The sequence below is a fragment of the Rhipicephalus sanguineus genome, chromosome 1 (genome assembly GCF_013339695.2).
Source record: "Rhipicephalus sanguineus isolate Rsan-2018 chromosome 1, BIME_Rsan_1.4, whole genome shotgun sequence".
Classification (NCBI taxonomy): Eukaryota; Metazoa; Arthropoda; class Arachnida; order Ixodida; family Ixodidae; genus Rhipicephalus; species Rhipicephalus sanguineus.
In genome coordinates, this window is record NC_051176.1 from 118,174,745 (window position 1) to 118,195,922 (window position 21,178).

General features: G+C 44.7%; 1 protein-coding gene across 1 annotated transcript; it reads right to left on the minus strand.

Annotated features, from left to right (window-relative positions):
• Window positions 1-7,769: 7,769 nt before the first annotated feature.
• On the minus strand, window positions 7,770-15,013 carry LOC119386584 (uncharacterized). Its single transcript, XM_049412051.1, has 8 exons — window positions 14,534-15,013; window positions 14,245-14,400; window positions 11,763-11,846; window positions 11,251-11,331; window positions 10,101-10,157; window positions 9,683-9,882; window positions 9,102-9,267; window positions 7,770-7,948 (listed from the first exon to the last, which is right to left on the minus strand). Exons 1-8 carry the CDS (start codon window positions 14,817-14,819, stop codon window positions 7,821-7,823), a joined length of 1,158 nt encoding a protein of 385 aa, XP_049268008.1. The 5' UTR covers window positions 14,820-15,013; the 3' UTR covers window positions 7,770-7,820.
• Between the last annotated feature and the right edge of the window lie 6,165 nt (window positions 15,014-21,178).

Genomic DNA, 21,178 nt, shown 5'->3' on the forward strand with positions numbered 1-21,178 from the left:
ATGAACAACGACAGATTGACCGGACTAGCACTGCTCAGCATCCATCGAGAACTTCAAGTGACCCCAGAACAAGTCCTCACAGAATTTTGCAAGTTGCCGAGAAGGAAAAACTTCCTCGTTTAAACTTCCCTCTATGTTTCAAGAGTCGATTAAAAGCTAAACCCAGCTAGCCCAAGCTTCAACCCTTCTATTCTTTCGCAATTACGAGGAAAACTATCCAGCAAGCAGAATGTGCGAACGGTAACAAGAAGATCGGAATGTCGGGCGACTTGTTTGTTTGCTTGCATACATACTGTCACGGACTGCCATTTTTGCGACCCGGCGTAACGGCAAATTAACGGGCGCCGCACTCCCCCGCTGACCGGTGGAACCGTTCGCTCATGAAAAGACTGGTCTTTAGTGCAGGGAAGTACTGAATGGGGTGTTCTTCTTCAAACGTTAGTCGCCGATGTTTGATCCTTTGTACCTACGGCGGCGTCGGCAGGGTCGTCAAAGGCCGCGATGCACCCCGAACCAGCTGTAGACTGCAAGACGCACCGGCTGAAACCAAGGAAACTGACCATTCCCACGGGCAAAACTGCTTGTGGACAAGCCGTATGAGAGAACCCCAACAGGTTGTCACTCTCGCTCAGTTGAGGACCCTCTCCTAATTAAAAAGGGACGCGGTCAATATATTTTTAGGGTGGAGTTTCTAACAATGAAACGTGCATGATTGGACCCATGTAGAGGTCTCTTTTCCCCCAGGACGAGAATGAGGGGACACGGAGGTCGATTTAAGCGCAGGATTTCGCCTTGCTAAGCAGTCTAGTTGCTGACCAACATGGTGTAGAAGGAGATCAAGAAGTATCCCTTAAGTGGTTGTGGCTCCGTATCGGCTGGCCACCTAAACTTAGCCATTCGTCTAGTTGTGACGCGAAATTAACGTCTGTAACGTAGGCATCGGTACTTGAATCTCGAGTAAGTTCAACCTGCCCGAGATCGGCTTCAAGCACTAGCCTACCGGAAACACCAGCGCTGCAACACCGCCGACATCGCAGTTGTGCCAGAACTCTCTCTGACTTCTTGCATCCGATCGTCGTGGACTCGAAGCTGCCGGTCATCACAGGTATCCCTTCACCTGCTTATACCTTCGGACTTTCTCATCTGTAGTTTTATTGTTGGTTAGTTTTGTGTAGTTTGTAATACTTCTCTCTTGTAAGCTGATTTATTGATTTTATATGTATTTTGTTAGTTGGTATTAAGTGTTGTACTAGATTCCTCGTGCTGCAATATCACTAGAGTTTTGTTTTTCCCCACACACGTCTCTGATCTCTTCACTGTCTCTGCTTACGTACGGAACGACCTAACCTGCTGCCATTCCCGTCGCCGACTTCGCGCTGGCGACGCTAGAGTGGCAGCTTGTAACACATACATACCGTTTTTGTACCGTGGTTACATTGTGTTACTTCATCAGGAGCCGTTGGTCGCGGTGTCCCCGGCTTTGGTGGTGCTATTGTCCAAACTTATTTCTTGCTTTAACCAGAATTTGAGGTTGACATACCAATTTCTTTATTTGGGTACAAATAATTGAAAAGTACCATCGAATTATTACAAGTAAGCGATGTACTTGATTTATTCACAAAAATAAGCCAGTATAAATCTTAAAAAATGGCAGCCGTTCTACACGCAAACCCCCCCCGAAAAAAATTCCTGGGTACGGCCCTGGTCGATGACGCCTGCAATGCATAGAGTGGCGTGCGTAGCACTCGAGCACTGGCAGTTTCTGTGGCAATATGTAACGAATGTTGCAATGCGGATAGCCAGAAATTCAAACACAGTTCGCGTTGCCTCAACACAAAGCTGCGCTCAGAATTCGCATGAGGGAGTATCGTGATCATCGGTGACTTTTCGAGCTATGAAGACCTGTGGGTTTGCGTCTATCTTGTTTTTTTTTTTTTTAATGCGAAGCATTTCTTAGCGAACTTCTGCGACTTTGAGCGTATCTATCTGTCTATATACCTATGTAGCCGCCTACGAATTTGTGCTCTCCTGGCCGTTTCGTTCATGGGGTGTATACCAAAATTGGTATGGTGTAATGTGACTGTATGACAAACGTAAATGACTGGTCACAACATGACAGTGATGACTTGTATGTCATGTCCACGACAGTATCGGGGCACCTCGGCATCCACGTGCGGGATTGTGAGTGTATATAGGCCCCTCTTTGATAACACTGCGGTCCTTGCACGCAGTCGGGACCAAAGGGTGAGGGAAATCATCGAGGCTGAGGAAATTAAACGGTCTGGGGACGCATGCGTAAGCATGCCTTCCTTGCATCTTTCTGACAAAGAGCTTTTGTTTTTGGCGAGACATGGGAAGGGGGCGGTGTTGGCACACGTGTGTGACTTATCGGCACTTTTCTTCTTTTCACCTTTCGGTTTTTACTTCCTGGTTTTTTCTTTTTTCTTTTCTTGCTTTCCCTGTGTGTATATACACATGCGTCCCAATCCAATAAACTTTAGTTGGAAGAATGCGCTGTGTCCTTGTCCTATCACTCGTCTGTTGCCTGTTTTTTGCGCTGAACTACGTTATGTCATGTCCAGCACGATTTACATGCCACAGTCTTGGTGCTCTTGCGGCCGTTTCGTTAATTTGATATATGCCAAAATTGGTATGGCTTGACAAGAGTGTATGGCGAACATAAATAACAGGAGTTATGAAAATCATGACACACATGTCATGTACAGCACGACTTACGTGCCACGCTCATGGTGCGCTGGCGGCCGTTCCGCTAGCTTGATCTACCCCGAAATTGGTATTGCGCGACGTGACTGTGCAACGAACATAAATAACACGAGTTAACATGAAAATCATGACACGCATGTCATGTACAGCATGACTTACGTGCCACGCTCATGGCGCGCTGGCGGCCGTTTCGCTAGCTTTATGTACACCAAAATTGGTATCTTGCGACGTAACTGTGTAACGAACATAAGTAACACGAGTTAACATGGAAATCATTACATGCATGTCATGTACAGCATGAATTACGTGCCACGCTCATGGTGCGATGGCGGCCGTTCCGCCAGATTGATATACACCAAAATTGGTATTGCGTGATGTGACTCTGCGAAGAGCATATATAACAGGTGTGATTTTTGGAACATGTCACGTAAAAAGTGTTGCGGGAGAATCATTGCATACCGCGCCGGAAAAGTCTGTGCACGTGTTCTGGCAGCAAAGCAGAAGATAAAGAAGAGGACGGATTGCGTGCCGGTTTATGATGATGACAATTTTTATTCGCCACTAACGGGGATTCTCCAAGCTTAAACAGCTCTGCTATTAAAAGAAACAGAGATACCAGCGCACGTAATTGTATTAAGGCCACAAAAGCGCAAAAGCGGGCGTACACAAGCGGCTTGGTGATCTCGAGCCCTAAAATTCCCTCTTAGAGAATTTTAGTGCCGGGACACCAAAGTGCCTTGCGTACGTGAGCCCCTTGCGTTCCTTTGTATAGTCCATGGGTGCGGCTGAGAGTACAAGGGAACGTAAGAGGGTGAATAAGGAAGCGGCTTGTAGTCCCCAGCACTAAAACTCTCTAATAAGAGAAAAAAAATCTCACAGGGTCCCTTATGCATTCGCCTAAGACCATTCGATGGCGAAAGCCGTTTTCCTTTTCTTCAGGTGATGTATTGTTCCTCACGCTCTCCCCCCCCCCCCCTCGAAAGCTTTGTGAGCTAACAATGTTTTGCACTGCCTCCAAGATTGGAGGCACTGCAATCTTTCTACACCACATCTAGTCATGTGCTGACGTCATCGCGTGAAGTCACGTTATTCGACGTCATAATGACGTCACAATCTTTGGTCGTATGGTCACGTCATTACGTGATGATTTTTGACATCCCTCGTGTTGACGCCGCAGACGCAGGACGCCGACGCCGCGGACGCCGGCGGTCAATTTTCGCGTTTGCTGAGTCATCTAAGGTTTTCGTCAGAGCAGGTGCAGGATCCCCAGTAGGCGCGTGTTAAATGAAAACAATACCTCGTTCGGCTACTCTGATAGCGGACATCCTGTTGGTTTACTTTACAAAATCATTTTTCTGCTCAACTTCTTCGCGCTCTATACTTCCTAATCACGAAATTTCATCGAGCACATGAGGGCCCCTTGCTATAGCAGAAGAGCTTCCTGCACGAGCACATACATTGTGCACTATACGTGCATGACTAAAACGCGCAAGGCACATTCGCTTAGCACAGAGGCGCAGATTAATTTACATGCGCGAATTAAACGTGAAACTGGTAGCATGTACACAAGCGGCTACAAAGCGGTAAATGACACCATAGGCTGACAGCCACAGAAACGAAGACCACATAACGTACAACACATGCCAGGTAACCGCCGCAGCTGACGCGCGGCGGCACTAACCTGCGATATCGAAATAAATCTTCCCCTCCCAACATCACGGTAACATCCCAAGCTCGTGCTCAGAACGCGCGATAAATTACGTAAACGCAACACATCACGCTTGACACTTTTAGCGTGATCGCTGCAAAATTTCAATTTGCCCAAGCTATCGAAACGCGAACCATAAAACTCCTTTTTTCAGTGTGACAAAATTATTTTTGAAGTTTGTGCGCCTGAAAGGGCTCCATTGCAGAACAAATAAAAAGTTTGTGTTAATGGCACGCTGTTTATAATACCAGCAATGTTCAAGCTAAATACTGAAGTACGTATCTCGCATAGCACGGAGCAGTCGGTCGGGGCACGGAGCAAGAATTCTTGAGGAGGCGAAACTGCGCTCGCTCGGGCGCCCTAATAAAGTCACGAAATCGGGCACAGCGCTCCCGCGCCCTCTGTCGCGAGAGTCCGCCAGCGGAGAAGGAAAAATGCGCGCGTCCCTCTCACCGCGCTCTCCGACGAAGCTCGTCGGCTCAAGGCCATTCATCACCGATTCGCCGTTCGCGCCCGAATGGATGTGTTTTAACGCGACAGCGTTAACGAGCCCGTTTCGCAGAAATACCGGTGTCGGCGTCGGTGTCGGCGAGGCTAGCAATTGAGAAGGCGATGCGCACAGGGCCCGATTACGCTATCGCGTTCTACTCTCAAAGGCGAAGCTCAAGCGCACTCCAAGTTTTTGCGGTAAATTAACGAGAAAAATGGCGTCACATACAGGAAAATTACCAGCGTGATATATTTTGTACAACGTGAAATCTATAATTTTTGATAACGTCAACTCAATGAGTTAGGTATAATTTATTTCAACGAATGATGGGACTTATACCTATATGCCATCAATTCAGATTTAGGTTGTTGCGGCGGCCGCATTTAGATGGAGGCGAAATGCTAAAGGCCCGAGTGCTTACATTTAGGTGCACGTTACAAAACCCCAGGTGGTTGAAATGTCACATTGTCTTCTTTTTTTTTTTTTTTTTTTTGAGAACAGCAGACAAGTATCTGGGACAGCGCGCGGAAAGATTGAGGGCACGGCGTCTCGAAACAACACTGGCCGTTTCGGTTTGTCAAGGAGAACTTCGCCACCAAGTTCTCCATAATAGCGCCGCCTGTCTATGTCACTGTCCGAGAAGTGCTTCTCGCAAACGTAGTCACGAGGCGTCAGCTGTCGGTCATTTCTTGGTATGGCGCGAGCCCACGCTTCCAACCTCACTGGGTCTCTAGGAACTTTGAAGGTAATTACCTTCTCCTTGCAGGACGCGTACCCACAGCTGCAGTTCGGCACGACACATTTCCGCCCCATCCTGAAGTAGCACTGGTCGAAATCTGCAAAGCACTCTCCTTTTTCGCGGCGTGAAAAGCGCGCGCAAATATTGAGGAGCCGGCGCAACGCTCGGAAGCCACTGAGAGCGCTACAGAGAGAGAGAAAAAAAAAAAAACAGCAAACCGCCAAGGGAACTTTCCCTCCCAAGGCCACCTACGCATGCGCGCGCAGAACATGCGAGCGAGGAGCGAGGGGCGCGTGCATGCGGCGGCAGACGTCGTCTGCTCATGGCCGCTACTAGCAGTTCGTTTCAAGCGCTGTACGGCCTATAATTCCGGCAATATCGATTAGTAACTGCAGCTAAAGTATCTGTCATATCTACCTATTGATGTTACAGACAGAAATCTTAGAAATTTTATAATGTATGAGGCGCTATCACGATTTTTATGCGTCGCGCCCATAGAAGAGCATGTAAAAGATGGCAACAGGCCGAAAGCGTCATCTGTCGTGCTTCGGCGTAACCGCATTCCGCCGTGACGCTATCGCGCCGCCCTCGCGCGCTGCCGCGGCCGAGAGATTCTCCTCCTCAAATACTTCTTTCTCCGTGGGTCGGGGTCCATTTACTGCGTCTGATGGTTCTGATCCAAAGGCGTCGTCGCTTCTTTTCCTTCGGAAGCCTAAAAAGGCGGAAACCCTGCGCGCTGTTGTTTGAATAGCCAACCGCGCAACAGCAGCCCATCGCACGCAACAAATTCACGTTTGAATGCGAGGAGCAGTCACCATGAATACGCGCGGCTTCGCAAGAGCTTCGTAACCGACGCGCGCTCCTCAGCGATCGTGTAAGTGCGGCAGTGCGGCGCGCCGGCGTCTCTCCTTCGCGGCAGCGCCGGACTCCAGGGTTGCCGTTGGGTAGATTCGAAAAGGAGCCAGAATTCAAGCTAAAAGTAGCCAAAGTAGCCACGTCTTTTGCTCTTATCGCCAAACTTGTAGCCAAATGGCAGAAAAGCGGTATTTTGAAAATAGTTTTTGTTATTGAACAATAAATAATACCATTTTGTGTCAGCAATAAAATAGCATACGAGCACAGTTTTTTTCTCCTCTTGCCTGGCCTTCAAGCCATAAGCAAATTGCAAATAAATGAACAATTACCTTCATACAGTCTATATAGAATAGATAGAGTAATTGCCAGAGACAGAGTAAGATTGGAACGTTCCAGCCAACCATTCAGTAGGAGTATTAATCGTAAAAGCAGTCGTGTTTGAAGTCGACCAGCTTCAAGAAGTGATATCTGCTCGAAGATGACCGGTCCAGCTTCATTTTGTATCGGATCTCTGTTTTTGTCAAGGTCACACGAGAACACACGCCGTGCATCAGCACTACAAAACTGGCTCGTATAGCGTCGGCACCGATGGCGGGCAGCGTGAACAGCGTGCTAGCCACTGTTACGTTTGGCCTTAAATTTCATCGAGGCAGACGCCATTGAGCGTGCAGCTGTCTGCCAGAATGCTGTCTTCCCCCCGTCCCAAGCAACATTTTTTCCTTGGCAAGATGTCGGCGCGAGGTCTGTGGCCGACTGCGAAGTGGTTGGCCCAACCTCGGCAACCAACGTGGGCCCGGCGATGGGGATTGACATTGGCCTAACGTCAGCCGACCTCGGCAACTAATGTAGGCCCGACTATGGTGGCCGACTTGTCCGTCGGCGCTCCATGCGAGGGCCTATCGTGGTAGTACGGTACATTGAGAGTCGGCCTACCGTCGGGCCGATGTGTTTGGCCAAACGTTGCCGAGCGCGGGCCACGCGCTGCCCAATTGCGGCCCTGACGACAATAATGCTCAGCATTGCGTCGGCCCGACGCTGGAAGCTGACGTTCTTTGCTTTTGCTGCTTCTGTCAATATTAGCATTTACGTCATGCAATTAGAACAGCATGCGCATCATGAGTCATGCTTCTATTTTGGTCGGCGGAGAAGCGCCACAAGAAAAGCGACTGCTTTTGTTTTTTCGTCACTTTTCCGGGCGTATGAATGAGAAGCAAACGATTCCTTTTCATGCTTTTATTTTTGTTTATCATATAGCCTGCACTGTTGCAGAGTCTTGGGAGTAGCACGCGGCGTTTACTTGGGTCTTAAACGGGTCCCCGGTGTCGCCTCTCGTTTCGGCCACCGGCTCTGTCAACCGCCCCGACTAGCCAGCGTTTTGTTGTTCCGCTCACTGCTTGAAGTGAAGCAGATGGGAAGCTGCTCCTCACCGATGCTGCAATAAATCAACGCATAAAAGACAGCTGATTTAGGTGTAGAACAGACTTGGACGAGTTGGTAAGTCGTCTTTTTAAGCGGCGGTGCGCGAAAAGGTCAGTTTGGACACTAGAAAAAGAAATACGAACACAGCGCAGACAACTCTGGATTTTATTGAAACAGCAAATATATATTGCAGATAATATATAGAAAACGAATAATATCTGCATTTCGATACAACCCTAAGTTGATAGCCTGTATTGCATGTGATCGTGCGTCTTCGTTCTTATGCTACTTTTCGCGCACCATCACTTGAAGGTATACTTCAGTTGATTAATTGCAATCCATTCCAAGAATGGAATCATTCAAAATATCATGAAGTCAGATATGCCCGAGCATAGGCGTGCGGACGAGGGGGGCAGGGGTGGGGAGGGGTGGGGGGCGACCGCAATGGTGACGGTATATATATGGTAAAAATTTATCACTGAACACAGGAGGAGGGCGATAACACCAATGGTTTGTAAAAAGAAACCGCTCATGGAACATGAATGCTAGTGCCACGTTGTCGTGACCGACAACGCGGGGATTAACGATTTCACTTTATTGGGCTAACTTTTGCCGAATAAAACAAAGATAACCCAAAGCACAGATACAGCGGCAAGCACAGTCGTCGATCATGGACATAAAATCTAAGCATCAAAGCATCGGCTAATAATACAAGTCATGGTACATTCCAACAGCAGCGCTGGCGCACATTACAGGATGTATGTATACGTCACTATTCGCGTCGCGCAATGCAGTCTGATTACGGGCTTATTTTGCTATAGAACAGGCAATAACATTTGAAACTGTTCCGATACGTCCTGCGCCCAGTGACAAAGCACTGATACTTCACTTTTTGCTGATAAAAAACGGCCACCGGGAAAGCATAAACATGCATAAGTATGGTGAATGGGAAGAAAATCCTCAAAAACAGTGACGAAATAGGAATTTCGCAAGCAGTATAGTTACCTATTGCGTTTTGTTAATGAGAATACCTCTTTCAATGCCAGTCGCATCAATATGCAATGATGCGGCGCGCATCAGCGCGTGTTTGCTTTTTAATTAATACGTGCGCCCAAATTTTGCCTAATTGCACAAGAATAGCTTTATTATCATGCGACGTTTCTTACCCAGCATGAAGTTCACGATGGCCGTGAGTTCGCAGAAGGCGTGTTTCCTTCCCTGCGACCCCTTCCAGCTGAACTTAAGGGCAGCTTCCTTTGATAGGAGGTTCTGCAGGAGGGTACGAACAGCATGGCCTGGATCTGTGCCGCCATATCTCGAGTAATACTCCACCTGCGAAACATGCAGTCCATGCATATACCTATAGTTGAAGTAGATATGATGTCGCATTTATCTTCGATGCTATAATGCGTGCAAGGCAGAATTTAAGAAATGTTGTCAGGACAACTGCAAAACGGCTGCACATTTGTATGTCAGTGGCGTAGCCGGGGAGGGGGCACACCAGGCCCGTGCCCCCCCCCCCCCCCCCCCCCCCGTCCGATTTTTTTTTTGTGCCATGGCATGCAGAGCTCAACATGACACTCGATCACGTCTGCCTGCCCGACCCCCACTTCAGATCAAGGAGGTGCCCCCCCCCCTTGAAAAAATTTCTGGCTACGCCCCTTTTGTATGTATATGGCTTAATGATAACAAAAAATTAAAAATGAATATATGCAGCCTGTCGAAGAATACAACGTATACCACTCACCATCTGCTCCATATGGCTATCTGTAGCCAGGTACTTCTCCAAACTCAACACTTCTTGGAAGTCTTTTGCTGGCAGGTCAGGGCAGTCACCAGGTAGCGCCGCGACGAACTTCTTTGAAGTTGAAGCAGCAAGCAGCTGCTTCACGTTGGAAAGCTCGTTAAGAAGGCGCATCTGATTATCAAATACCTTCTTCTCGAATACTGTAAGCAACCGTGACAAAAAAATATGCTTGTTAATATAACCCGAAATATATATTGGCCAATACAGTAATATATAGTACTATAGCATCAATCTGGACAATCGTATTCATGAACAACGACCACGTAGATGCTGACACAGGGTGATCAAAGCATGGCAAGTTCTGACAGCTCCCAAATTGAAAACATTTCAAAGAAATTTAGAAAAACAACGTACATACCAGAAAATCGTACGGAGAAAAGGCTGAATTGTTCTTCCAGTGCGGTAGTGTCTTGTGCTGTAATATTAAAGAATGAATGAGCGTACCAATATTTCCATCCACATGGTGAGTGAGTGACTGAGTAACATTGCTTTGACCGCATGGCCCTGTAGCCTAGATAGAGAGCAAGGGGGAATAACGATATGCTAGGTAAAAACAAGTAGCACATTGCACGATTTCTTGGCACGGAAAGTGCCAAAACGAAATCCCCGTTGGTCTTGTTGGTGCGCTAATTGGTTCTGGATCATAGCGATAAAATAACAGCGCGAAATGGCGGAGAGGAGGTGAGACGCAACACACACGCGCGCTCTGTTTGTCGCTTTCTCACCTCGTCCTTGTAATTTCCCGCTTTTATTCATTCACCGTATAGGACATCACCGTGCAACAACCGTCAGCCTGAGAGGCCGGCTAAGTTCAGTTACTGTGTGTGCATGCAATAAGTTAAAAAATAACACTGTGTGTTTGTGTTCTTATGATGCGGTGTTCAATAACACAGCTCTGGACATTTTTATCTGACATCCCTCATGACCTAAAGGAATACTGTGTAGGTCAAGCAGAATATTGCTTACCTCATTTTACAATAACAAGTGACACATCTATAAAACGCACCTTGTACGTTTCGTTCATCCGTCCCTCGTCGTCTCTGCTGATCACAGTCAGGGCGCACTGCGCGGCTTCCTTTAACAAGAAAAAGAGAAAAAGCAATTGTTTACCTTTGCGTCATTAAACAAATGAATTTATTTGGTGTTATGTGAAAAATCATGATACGACTTTGATCACTCGGGGATGTTTAACGCACCTTCAAATCTCGGCATATATATAACCCATCGTTTATGCATTTTGCCGTGTCTTAATGCGGCCTCCACGGCCGGCCGGCATGGAACGCACGAGCTCGGCCCAAATAGCGCAACGTCACTGCTATACGATGCTAGAGCGGCAGATAACCAGTCATAAGACTTACTTCGTCTTTCGTGCCCGCGGCTGACAGTCGATAGGTGTGGTCTGCCATTTCTAGTACCTGTATTGTAAAATGAGGTGCAGTATTGTAGTCGGTTCAAGATGGCGCATTGCTGGAAGATGGCACATACTCTTTAAAAAATGCGATGCCTACCTGATCCTCTCTGCTGCATTTGCATAGCGGGCGGCCGTGCTTGATGAAGTCGGCGTGGTCCTCCACTAGGTAAGCCAGCATCTACAAAAATTGCAGGATTGCTCATACCAGGCAGGATGGCATCACAAATAAATGTTTCTAACTAGCAGCTGACAAGGATATCCATGATGTGTTCCAATTCGCTCAGACGTATGTGGTACACATATTTCAGGAAAATAATCATAGTTCCACATCAACCCCTACTCAACATTATGTGCGAAATCAATCTATATAACTGCAAATACTTGGATAGCCGTGGATTAAATAAAATAGTTTTGTATCATATAGTTGGTTGCCTCAAGTTCATTAATCCGATAGACAGGCTATGCGAGAAACGGCCTTGTAGAAAGAAACAATTTTGTATTATAGGCTTTGACGCAAATCTACTATTTCATGTCCGCATTTTCATGCGTCATCTTGCATGTGTTGTGTCACCTATTAATAAACAAAAGCACCATTGCTGCATCACTCACCTTCCAGCGCCTGTTGTGACGACTGTGAACGCTGCGTACTTGGCGATGACAAGTTATCTCCCTGTGCATGCTGGTCATTGACATCTATATCACCCAGACAAAAGCGCAGCGAATATTAAGTGCAATGATCACTCCATGAAACTCCACCTAAACAATACAACTATTCAGTTTAACACCGAATTTGAGTTTTAGCTTGAAAGCCCAAGCATGTGTGTGTCTCACTCGAGAGAACAAGGTGCTTGAACTTAACAAACGCTATGGTGGGCTGGTTTGTGCATAGCTACGTGAAAGCTGAGGAGCAAAGTTACGAACGAGAAGAAAAAAGCAGGTACAGAAAAAAACGTCAACTCACAATTAGTTTTATTATTCGTAATATACTCAGAATATATATGCTTTCTGAAGACATGTGCAGACCTAAAACGCTCACCGAATGTGAAAAAACAGACAAGGTGTGAAATGCAGATTATAACTAGGGCATGTAGGACACAGCTAAAACAAAAAATTGATTTTCTAATGTAAAATCACTGCAAACATGCGCACAGCTAGAAATTCCGAGCTCGTGCAGGAATAAACAGAAACTGATTAAAACGCAATTCGCAACGAGGTCATCTAAGGGACATCTAAATCTAAGAACTGATATTCACTTCTGTGCGGCAATACTGACGGCATACTCACACAAGTATCACCTTTTTTCCTAATTTAAAAGGCTTCGAGAAGTTCTCGAGCACATTTGCCTTTCCACTGTGCCTCGTGTCGCTGTGCACCGCGGTTTGATAACACGCGACTACTTGGAAGGAGCCCAGATGCGCTGACTCGAGAACTGCTCGAAGCCTTTCAAATTAGGAAAAAGGATCATACTTGTGTGAGCATGCCGTCAGTATTGCTGCACAGTAGTGAATACCAGTTGTTACACTTAGATGTCCCTTAGATGGCCTCGTTGCGAATTGTATTTTAATCCGTTTCTGTTTATTCCTGCACGAGCGCGGAATTTCTAGCTGTGCGCATGTTTTCAGTGATTTTACATTAGGAAATCAACTGTTTTAGCTGTGTCCTACATGCCCTGGTTGTGATCTGCTTTTCACACCTTGTCTGCTTTTTTCCCTACACATGCGGTGAGGGTTCTAGGTCTGTGTCTTCAAAAAGCCTTTACATTCCCAGTACTTCCTAAGAACAAAATTAATTGTGAGTTCGCATTCTTTCTGCCCCGTCTTTTTTCATCTCATTCGTAACTTTGCGCCTCCTCTTTCAAGTGCTTGAACTTCAATAAGTCCGGCACTTATTTGTACCACGACACTATAAAACTGAATCGCGAAGAAACAAGGCAGTAGGCTGCTTGATGGTACCGTAATAAGAAATACTCCGCATAGATCGTTGATGAGGTTAGAAAAACCAGGGTTACTGTATAACGTCAAACTATTCCGTTCTGTTCCTATTCCGTATATGCCATTAACGCTCCGTGAGTTGTCGAAATCTTCCGGGAGTTGCCCACCGTGCTTGTCTGTCAGATGATTCATCGACAGCCACGAAAACAACCCGTTTCATTAAAATATACAGACTGTTCAGGCATAGTTAGATAGAACGAGAGAGAATAATTTCTTTTTCTGACTCTGCATCTTTGTCATGTTTATTCCTTGGCTATTATTAAAAAAATTCCGCGCCGCGCAAAGATCACCCTTGCTGTTATTCGCCGCCGCCGAACAAACTGTTTTTCTCAATAGCAGGGAAGTGCTCCGTTCCAAACACAATAGAAGGCAGATGTCCGCCACTTGTCCTGGTGCTGGCTACCCGTAGTTTCCGGCGAAAATTAAATTATTTGCGGAGATAATGAACATTTTGCCTGGTTGTATTTAACGCTCTCAAGACGCATAGAGCATCGCTCTGCGAATTATTCGCTGAGGATGCGTGTATTTAACACATCGCCGGAGGTTGCTGCAGTCACTCGGAGCAATCGGAGCAGTCTCAACTTCAATTTCCTTATGTTCCACTTTCGTCGGTTCCCAGCGGAAGCATAAATTTATCGGCAGGCAGAACAGAACAGCTTTAAGTTATGACGCCGAGATGTAGTTCATTTTCGATTATTTATAACACTCTTCCTCACAGATCATGATTAATGAATGACACATATAGAGCAACCAGAGTAATCAAGTCATTTACATATTGGATTACATCAGTGCTAACCATCATCATCATCATCAGTGCTAGTCGGGCTTTTCAACCATGTTTTCAACGATAGGAGATTAATCTCAAACGCACATTTATGAAACTGTTTTTCTTTACAGCGTACATTCTATTAGTTCTCAGATAAACTTGTTTGATTTACTGAACGTGAGGTGTAGTCATTATTTCTTAATTACAAGTATGAATATTATGTATGAAATACAGCATAATTGGATATAGTATGGCGCAACTCAACGTAATTACCATAGTGCAAATTAAACACGGGGACACCGTAGTTTTGTTTGAATACGAGAAGAAAACTTACCTCGAACAGGAGAGACCTCTCTTTCCGACTCGCTGTCATCGCTGAAAGCGATTCTCTTTCTTTCGTGCCGAGTGTGTTTTTCTTGTTCCGAGTCAGATTCCAGGTGCGAAGTCACTTCCGCGTATGGTAGCGCTTCATTTGCCCTTTTTAACGATCCTGCAGGAAGCCGAGCACATCCTAATTCAGTCAAATGCGCATTTGATTAAAATGAAATAAGTCCGATACTTGGCGCCAAACCTTCTTTTCTTAGCAAGACTATGTATTTCGTTATATGAATGTGCAAGCTTACTTTTCGTGCACAGAATGCGTGCTCTGTATTGCTCCCAAGAGGCTTCAGCCGGAACACTTTTTTGTATCATCTTCGTCGTCTCGTATTTGGACGCTTTAGGCGGCCAGTAGCACCATGTTGTCTCTCCTCGTCGCGACACCCAGGCATGTGGCACGACATAGGTACTTCCTTCTTCTATAAACTCTACTACATGATACCTAGAAATACAGATAGCAACGTACTGTTTGAGCTGCCAGTACATCATGTGCTTCTTTAGTTCAGATGGATATTTTTTCTTACTGTCCATAGCTTTTTTTTACTGTCCACGTAAACTGCGCGTGGTACTCTAGCTACAGAACACTCATGACAAATTGAATGTACCATAATATCCCATCCTTTAATAAGCAATTACTGCATTGACAAATACCGCCACTGCGAAGTATAAAGATTTCTCAAAAAGTCGTCTCTTTATCTCTATTGAACTGTGCTCATAATCACATCGCTGCAGCACGAACTCGTACGTATTTCAGAACTACCATAGACTAAGGTCCGAGTAGCACTGTTTGTGCATGAATTTATTTTAGAAATCCTCGTAACGATGAAAGCATAAAATCAGCGCACATTTTTTTCTGCTCGAGAACGGTAGTCATTTTTATATTTTTATGACCACCCTCAGTTAACGAATAAATAAAAAATATTTACATTAAACAAAAGTCTCACTATGAGTGAAAACAACACTTGTGAATTCAAGTTCGCAGGACTAGCTGAGCTGTATACAGCAGTGAGTACGATATTCACAAATTATTATAACAAGCAATCACATAATTTGACGTAGGTCAACGCAAAATTTTGCCATCGTTCTTTTACATGAGTTTACATTATTCGAGCACGTCAATCATCAGGGGCGAAAGAAACTAGTCTGTTTAAACCACAGCTACTGCAACTTTTTCTCTTTCAGAAAGCTAAGAACTTGTCAATGTCTTGTGATTGTTTGCATGCAACCAACCTTTTTTTTTTCTGAATCACTCTCGTATTCTGGATTGAGCCTCAATTTCCTCCAGTTTAACGGTTCGGTGACGTAGCCATGCCATATGTTGCACGCAGTTAACAAATCAGTGCAGGAAAAAAATGACTATTCAATCTTGTGCCCGCAAGTCGCAAAAGCCTCATGAATTGCTTTTGAACCAATTTTGGAGTCGTGTTCATGATGCTTATCGTTCTCGTCCCTAATGTGTATTGATGCAACGAAAAAAAAAAAACATTGCTTATTTCTTCCCTTTCCCCAGTGTAATCAGAATACCTCGTTTCTTTCTGCTCTGTGTTCAATAATACCTTAAAACATCTACCTAGTCTAATACTCACGGTACGTTTCGAACGCATTAGTGGGCTAGACCCCTTTTTAACTCTCGTTTCTAATATTAAGTTAAGCTATAGAAATGAAACAAAGGCACAGCGATCATTAAAGCCCGTATTGATAGCACGTGAAAGCCTAAATTTATGTGGTATTAGAAAGCTGAGCATACTGGCTGGCTACAGGCTAAAAGTTGGCGCAGCTCACAGGAGGTGAAAAAGTGGGAAAAACACGTGTTTAGATTTGTACGGAAATATCTGCCCCTTACAGACTATGTCGGCAAAATCAAACACATCTAGGCTACTGCCACGGCATGAAACAAGGAAAATGGAGAGCAGAGAAGAACGACAAGGCCTGACATAGAGATCACCGATTATTTTGCATTGTTTCCCGACAACCTTTGTTGAAGCACTAGCAAGGAAGTTGTATATCAGCACAATTCTATTTCCTGTCAGTAAGACGCAATTGTTAGGCTTCTTTGCGCTCAAAAGGCTGTTGTTACACTTTGCTTTCGAAAACTGCTTGCAGTTGGTGTATGAAAGGGCAGGCCCGTTAATGTGGATGGATTCGGGGATTACACCAAATCTCTGAAGTGGGTTTTTGAACTCACCATATATAGGAGGGCATACGGACTCTTCGTGTATCCTATTATACAATTGCTGAAGAGGCTTGTTTCCAGATTTTACTGAGAATTTCAGGTTCTTTAAGTAGTTTTCAAATGGAAAGCAGCTAAAGTTGTCAAGGACTCCAAACTTCCGGCAGTCTTCAGCTAGGTGTATCAGGCTATGCACATTGTACACCAATGATTCTTTTCCATAGAGCACTCGACATCTGTGCACAAAACACCGAAGCAGCTCGTCTGCGTAATCAATAGATTCAGCCATGGCTGGACAGCAGAGAATCGCAATGCCAACGTGCAGACATATAAAGTGATCATACGAGGCAGAGCAAAGCACAGTTTTCATAACAACAGGTCCTGCATATAGCAAGAAGAAGCGAAGTTCAGTTGCCTTCCATCGTTCATAAAGCTCGAGTGGCCTAGATTTTCGAGGAAAGTCTTGCGGAATGCACTTTCTGAAGCTAAAAAGTAGCTGTGAAACCTGTTGTATAGAACTTTGTGAAATCCTCACAGCAAATGAACCTTTCAACCAATAAGCGATGAGCTTTCTTACGACCCCGAGGCACACTACATGCATGTAGTCAAGAGGGAAGCTGGAAACCATGCGCAGGCCAATTCTGCTTAAGGGGGAAAAACCCTTATGATGTTCTGGTTGTGTCTGGAGTTCAAAAGATTCATCTGTGCGAAGTGGGCTGTCCGTTGCCTGGAAAGTCATCCTTCCGAAATACGTACCTCTTGTACAGCATTTATCACAACCATAGTAGCCGGAAAAAGACTTAGTCGCTTTCACAAAAGCTTTTGCCGGCGCGTCGCATAGTACCGCTTTTATGGTAACAGTGAACTTTTTTGACCTGTAGTTGAAACCATCTCTAAGGATAGGTTCAATCTCTTGAGTAAATCGTTGCAAGTACTCATCTAGAGAATGTGGCTTTGATGTGCCGCAGTATATTCCTACAGCGAACACTCTGTCTAGCATTCTGTCTACGGGATGATGAACTTGGGCAAGAAGTGGCCAAACTTGCTGTTGACTACTCTTGTACAGTGGAAGTCCATCAATATTAAGAGATACAGAAAGCAACCGTATTCTATCATCCATGTCATCCCAAAGGTCAATAGTGCGTGTGAGACCACTTAATAAACCAATATGTACGTACTCTCCACCACTAATAGGTACAGATGGAATGACGTCAGGTGTATGGAGCAATGCGCGGCTACTTTTTGGAAGTTCTGGAAAGTGAGGCTTCAGAATCCCAAGCAATCTGTTAAGAGCGGACTGTCTGATATTGTTTTCAACTGCCCACGCCTGTAACGAACACTTGATAGGTGCATGCCTTGACGCTTCAAGCTGAATGAGCTCAGTGTCACTGGCGGCTTCCTGGTCATTATGTAGCAGGTTAGAGGAAATCGCATCCGAGTAATTTGCTTCATCATCAATCACCGGGATTCCCCAACCCCCAAATTCCCCAAACTCTTCCTCACTGCTTGTTCTCGAATCAGTAGCAACCGAATGTGTACGATCTGCCCCTGTAAGATTTGCTTCTGCATTCGCCCGAGCATCTTCTGTCACTTCTTTACTGCACTGACTACTTGCACTTTTCGAAAGCCTAAGCTCTCGACGGCGCTTGGATCTCAAGTGCTTTTCCATTTTATATTACCTTGTTTCTTCGAGGGTATGGGGATTTGTCATTTCTGCAAAGAAAACAATGTGAACATTTAAAGAAGTGTCCTTAAAGAAAAATAACTTTATAAAATAGTGCACTAATCTTCATGGATATTTACCGCTTAGCGAAGCCTTAAAATTGCAGACAATTTATGACAACGAAATAATAATTATAATGAGTACTTCCCAAGTATATTACGATGCGGTATCTGGACGTGTTGAATATTTGTTTAGTTGGCATTTCAACAATGCACTGTTACCTTAAAAAAGACGACTAGAAATCGCTGCGATTATCGATGAAGTGATTATTAGCGTGCATATAGTTCATGCATTGTTTTTGCACTCGTGCACTTTTGTTCAGCTTTAATGGAGTTTTCGGGCAAAACAACTCGACAGTGTACAAGAGTAACAGCTGCGAATTAACAGCTCTCAGAATCATTATGAAATTTGCACTATAATAGAATCGCTACATTATCCACATGAACAATGCAAGTTTTTTTCTTCAGTGCCATTCCTTGCCACGTTTCGTCAGCTGTCATATTTTATGATTCGTGCACCGCTTACCAGCTTAAAGGCTTATTAAGCAATGTTAATGGAGATCGCACAATCATGTGAATGAATGTGTTCGCATACCTGTGCGACTGAGCACAATCATTGATGAAAGCCCAACGAAGCTGTTACGTTTGTTCGTCAAAGGGTTGCACGATACCGTGTACAGGGTGTTTTTTTTTTTTTTTTAGACAGTACATATCTTTTTTATAAAAATCCTATGACAGTAAGGCTCTTTTCGTTTTCGCAGACACGCTCCACGTCGAGGCGGAAAAACTTTGCCGCAGTTAAAATTACACTGTTGCCACTAATTATAAAAAACTCGTTAATTAACTTTTTTAGTTATTGACTTCAGGGGAGGTGTTTTTATTAGAGTTGTAATGCGTACCAATTTATGGCATGCCTATTTCTTACAAATCACAAAAGTTGCACGTAGTTTGAGATATTCTTCATCGAATGTCAAGGGCGATATCGAAACTGATCGTGCAAAGCGCGCACGAAGCGCGACCGTTCTGCTACGTAAGACCGGAACTACTCGTCACAAGGGCGCGACGAAATTTGAATTAAGATGCGCCGCGGCCGTATCTTTTCGTGAAAAGCTGCAGGTCATCTCACTTCTGCCCGCGCATCGCCTTATTTGGTGCTTACCCGCTTCTTTCGAACTGTGCACAAGAAAACCACGATATCAACCTTCTCTTTGTCTGGGAAGCATAAAACTCAGAGGCTGCCACTTCGGCGCTTCTTCTTGCAGACACACGAAATAGTTATTCGCGCATCTTTAGAGTTTAAGAAAGAAACACATAAGCACCACCCATCGCACGCAAACATTAAGCTGTCTACTTGGAATGCTTGCCGGTTTTTCTGGCCAGATTCTGCTTCTGCGCGCCTTCATTCGAATTTCGTCACTTTCCTGACATGTGTCGTCCCGGTGTTCCGCCGCACTTAGTGCGCGCCGGGCGCGATCAGTTTCGATTTCGCCCTTGAAATCCGATCATGAATATCTCAAACTGCGTGCAACTTTCAGGATCTCTAAAAAATGGTTGTGCCATAAATTGGCACGCACTACAACTTTCTAATATAAACACCTGCCCTCAAGTCAATAATTAAAAAAGTTAATTAAGGAGTTTTTGTTAATTAGTGGCAACGGTGTCATTTTAACTGTGGCAAAGTTTTTCCGCCTCGAAGTGGAGTGCGTGTGCGAAAACGAAAAGAGCCTTACTGTCATACGATTTTTTATTTAAAAATCTGTATTGTCTAAAAAAAACACTGTATATGTAACGTAACGGGTCAGTCTATGATCAGTTCCGTCCCTGCGACACGCGCTGCTCAACTAAGCTCTGCAATACAGCTGAATGCTACCACGTACATTACAGCACATAATTATAATCATCATTTCCTAAAGCAAATTTGAATGCTATTATCTGCAACGAGTGCATAGCCTCATCAAAATTTCGTAAGCGTATAAGCTAAAAACATCTCCCTGCTAGAATGATAGTTTTTACAATATTGTAACATTTTAGCATTTTTCGTATTTTTGTCAATTTCCCAATGGCCTCCTATAACTTCCTTGAATATTTGGAGTTGTCCTGTGTGATGTTCGGGATGTGTCATTCCAAATAGCAACCTTCATTTTGCATACGGTACATTGTCACGATATTTTTGTTCGCTGCTATATCTCTCTCTCTTTCTATATGTATATATAGAGAGAGAGAAAGAGAGAGAGAGAGCTCTGGTACAACGGAGGCGTTGTCTTCAACAGTGACATATATATTTCTTTGCGAACAGTTTCAGGAGGTGTCCTCCCTTCTTCAGGGCACGAGTTAAAACACCGTTGAACTTATTGTTTCTTCTGCGGCGTCCCTCGGCCCCTCGGAGACACACACACACACACACACACACACACACACACACACACACACACACACACACACACACACACACACACACATATATATATATATATATATATATATATATATATATATATATATATATATATATATATATATATACAGAAGATCATCGCATGATGCAACATATGCGTATCAAGGCTACAACCTAGTGACGGCATGTGCGAGTTCAGCAAGGACTTCGTGTGTGTGCGCTTTTTGTTACTGTGTGTTAACAAATTTCAGTTGACAGCGCTCTTGTCGTCGGTTCTTTCTTTTCTTCTTCTGTCTTTATGTGTGTGCGCTGTTTTAGGATGAAACTTTACCAACTCGACCCAAATCGCTACTTTACTCAAGAAGTGTCTTTAACGCTGTGTCTAAAAATAGGGTGCGTCCGACGTGCCTTTCGACACAGCGTTATTCGACATATCAGCCGGGGGCCCAGCCTTCATTCTGACAAAGGCGGTACCCGCGGCCGAAACGTCAAATAAAGACACTTATTTTCACTAGTGCGTCAACACCCCGCACATTATGCATGCACGCGAAGGCGAATTAATCGGAAACTCAACGGACACGGACTGAATATCAAAACCCGAAT

Bases quoted from the DNA above. Each gene is read 5' to 3' on its own strand.
- LOC119386584 (XM_049412051.1), bottom strand. From the start codon at position 14,819: ATGGACAGTAAGAAAAAATATCCATCTGAACTAAAGAAGCACATGATG. The intron at 9,883-10,100 runs GTATGTACGTTG...GGTTGCTTACAG, and splicing joins TTTCTCCGTACGATTTTCTG to TATTCGAGAAGAAGGTATTT. The intron at 9,268-9,682 runs GTGAGTGGTATA...CATGTTTCGCAG, and splicing joins ATAGCCATATGGAGCAGATG to GTGGAGTATTACTCGAGATA.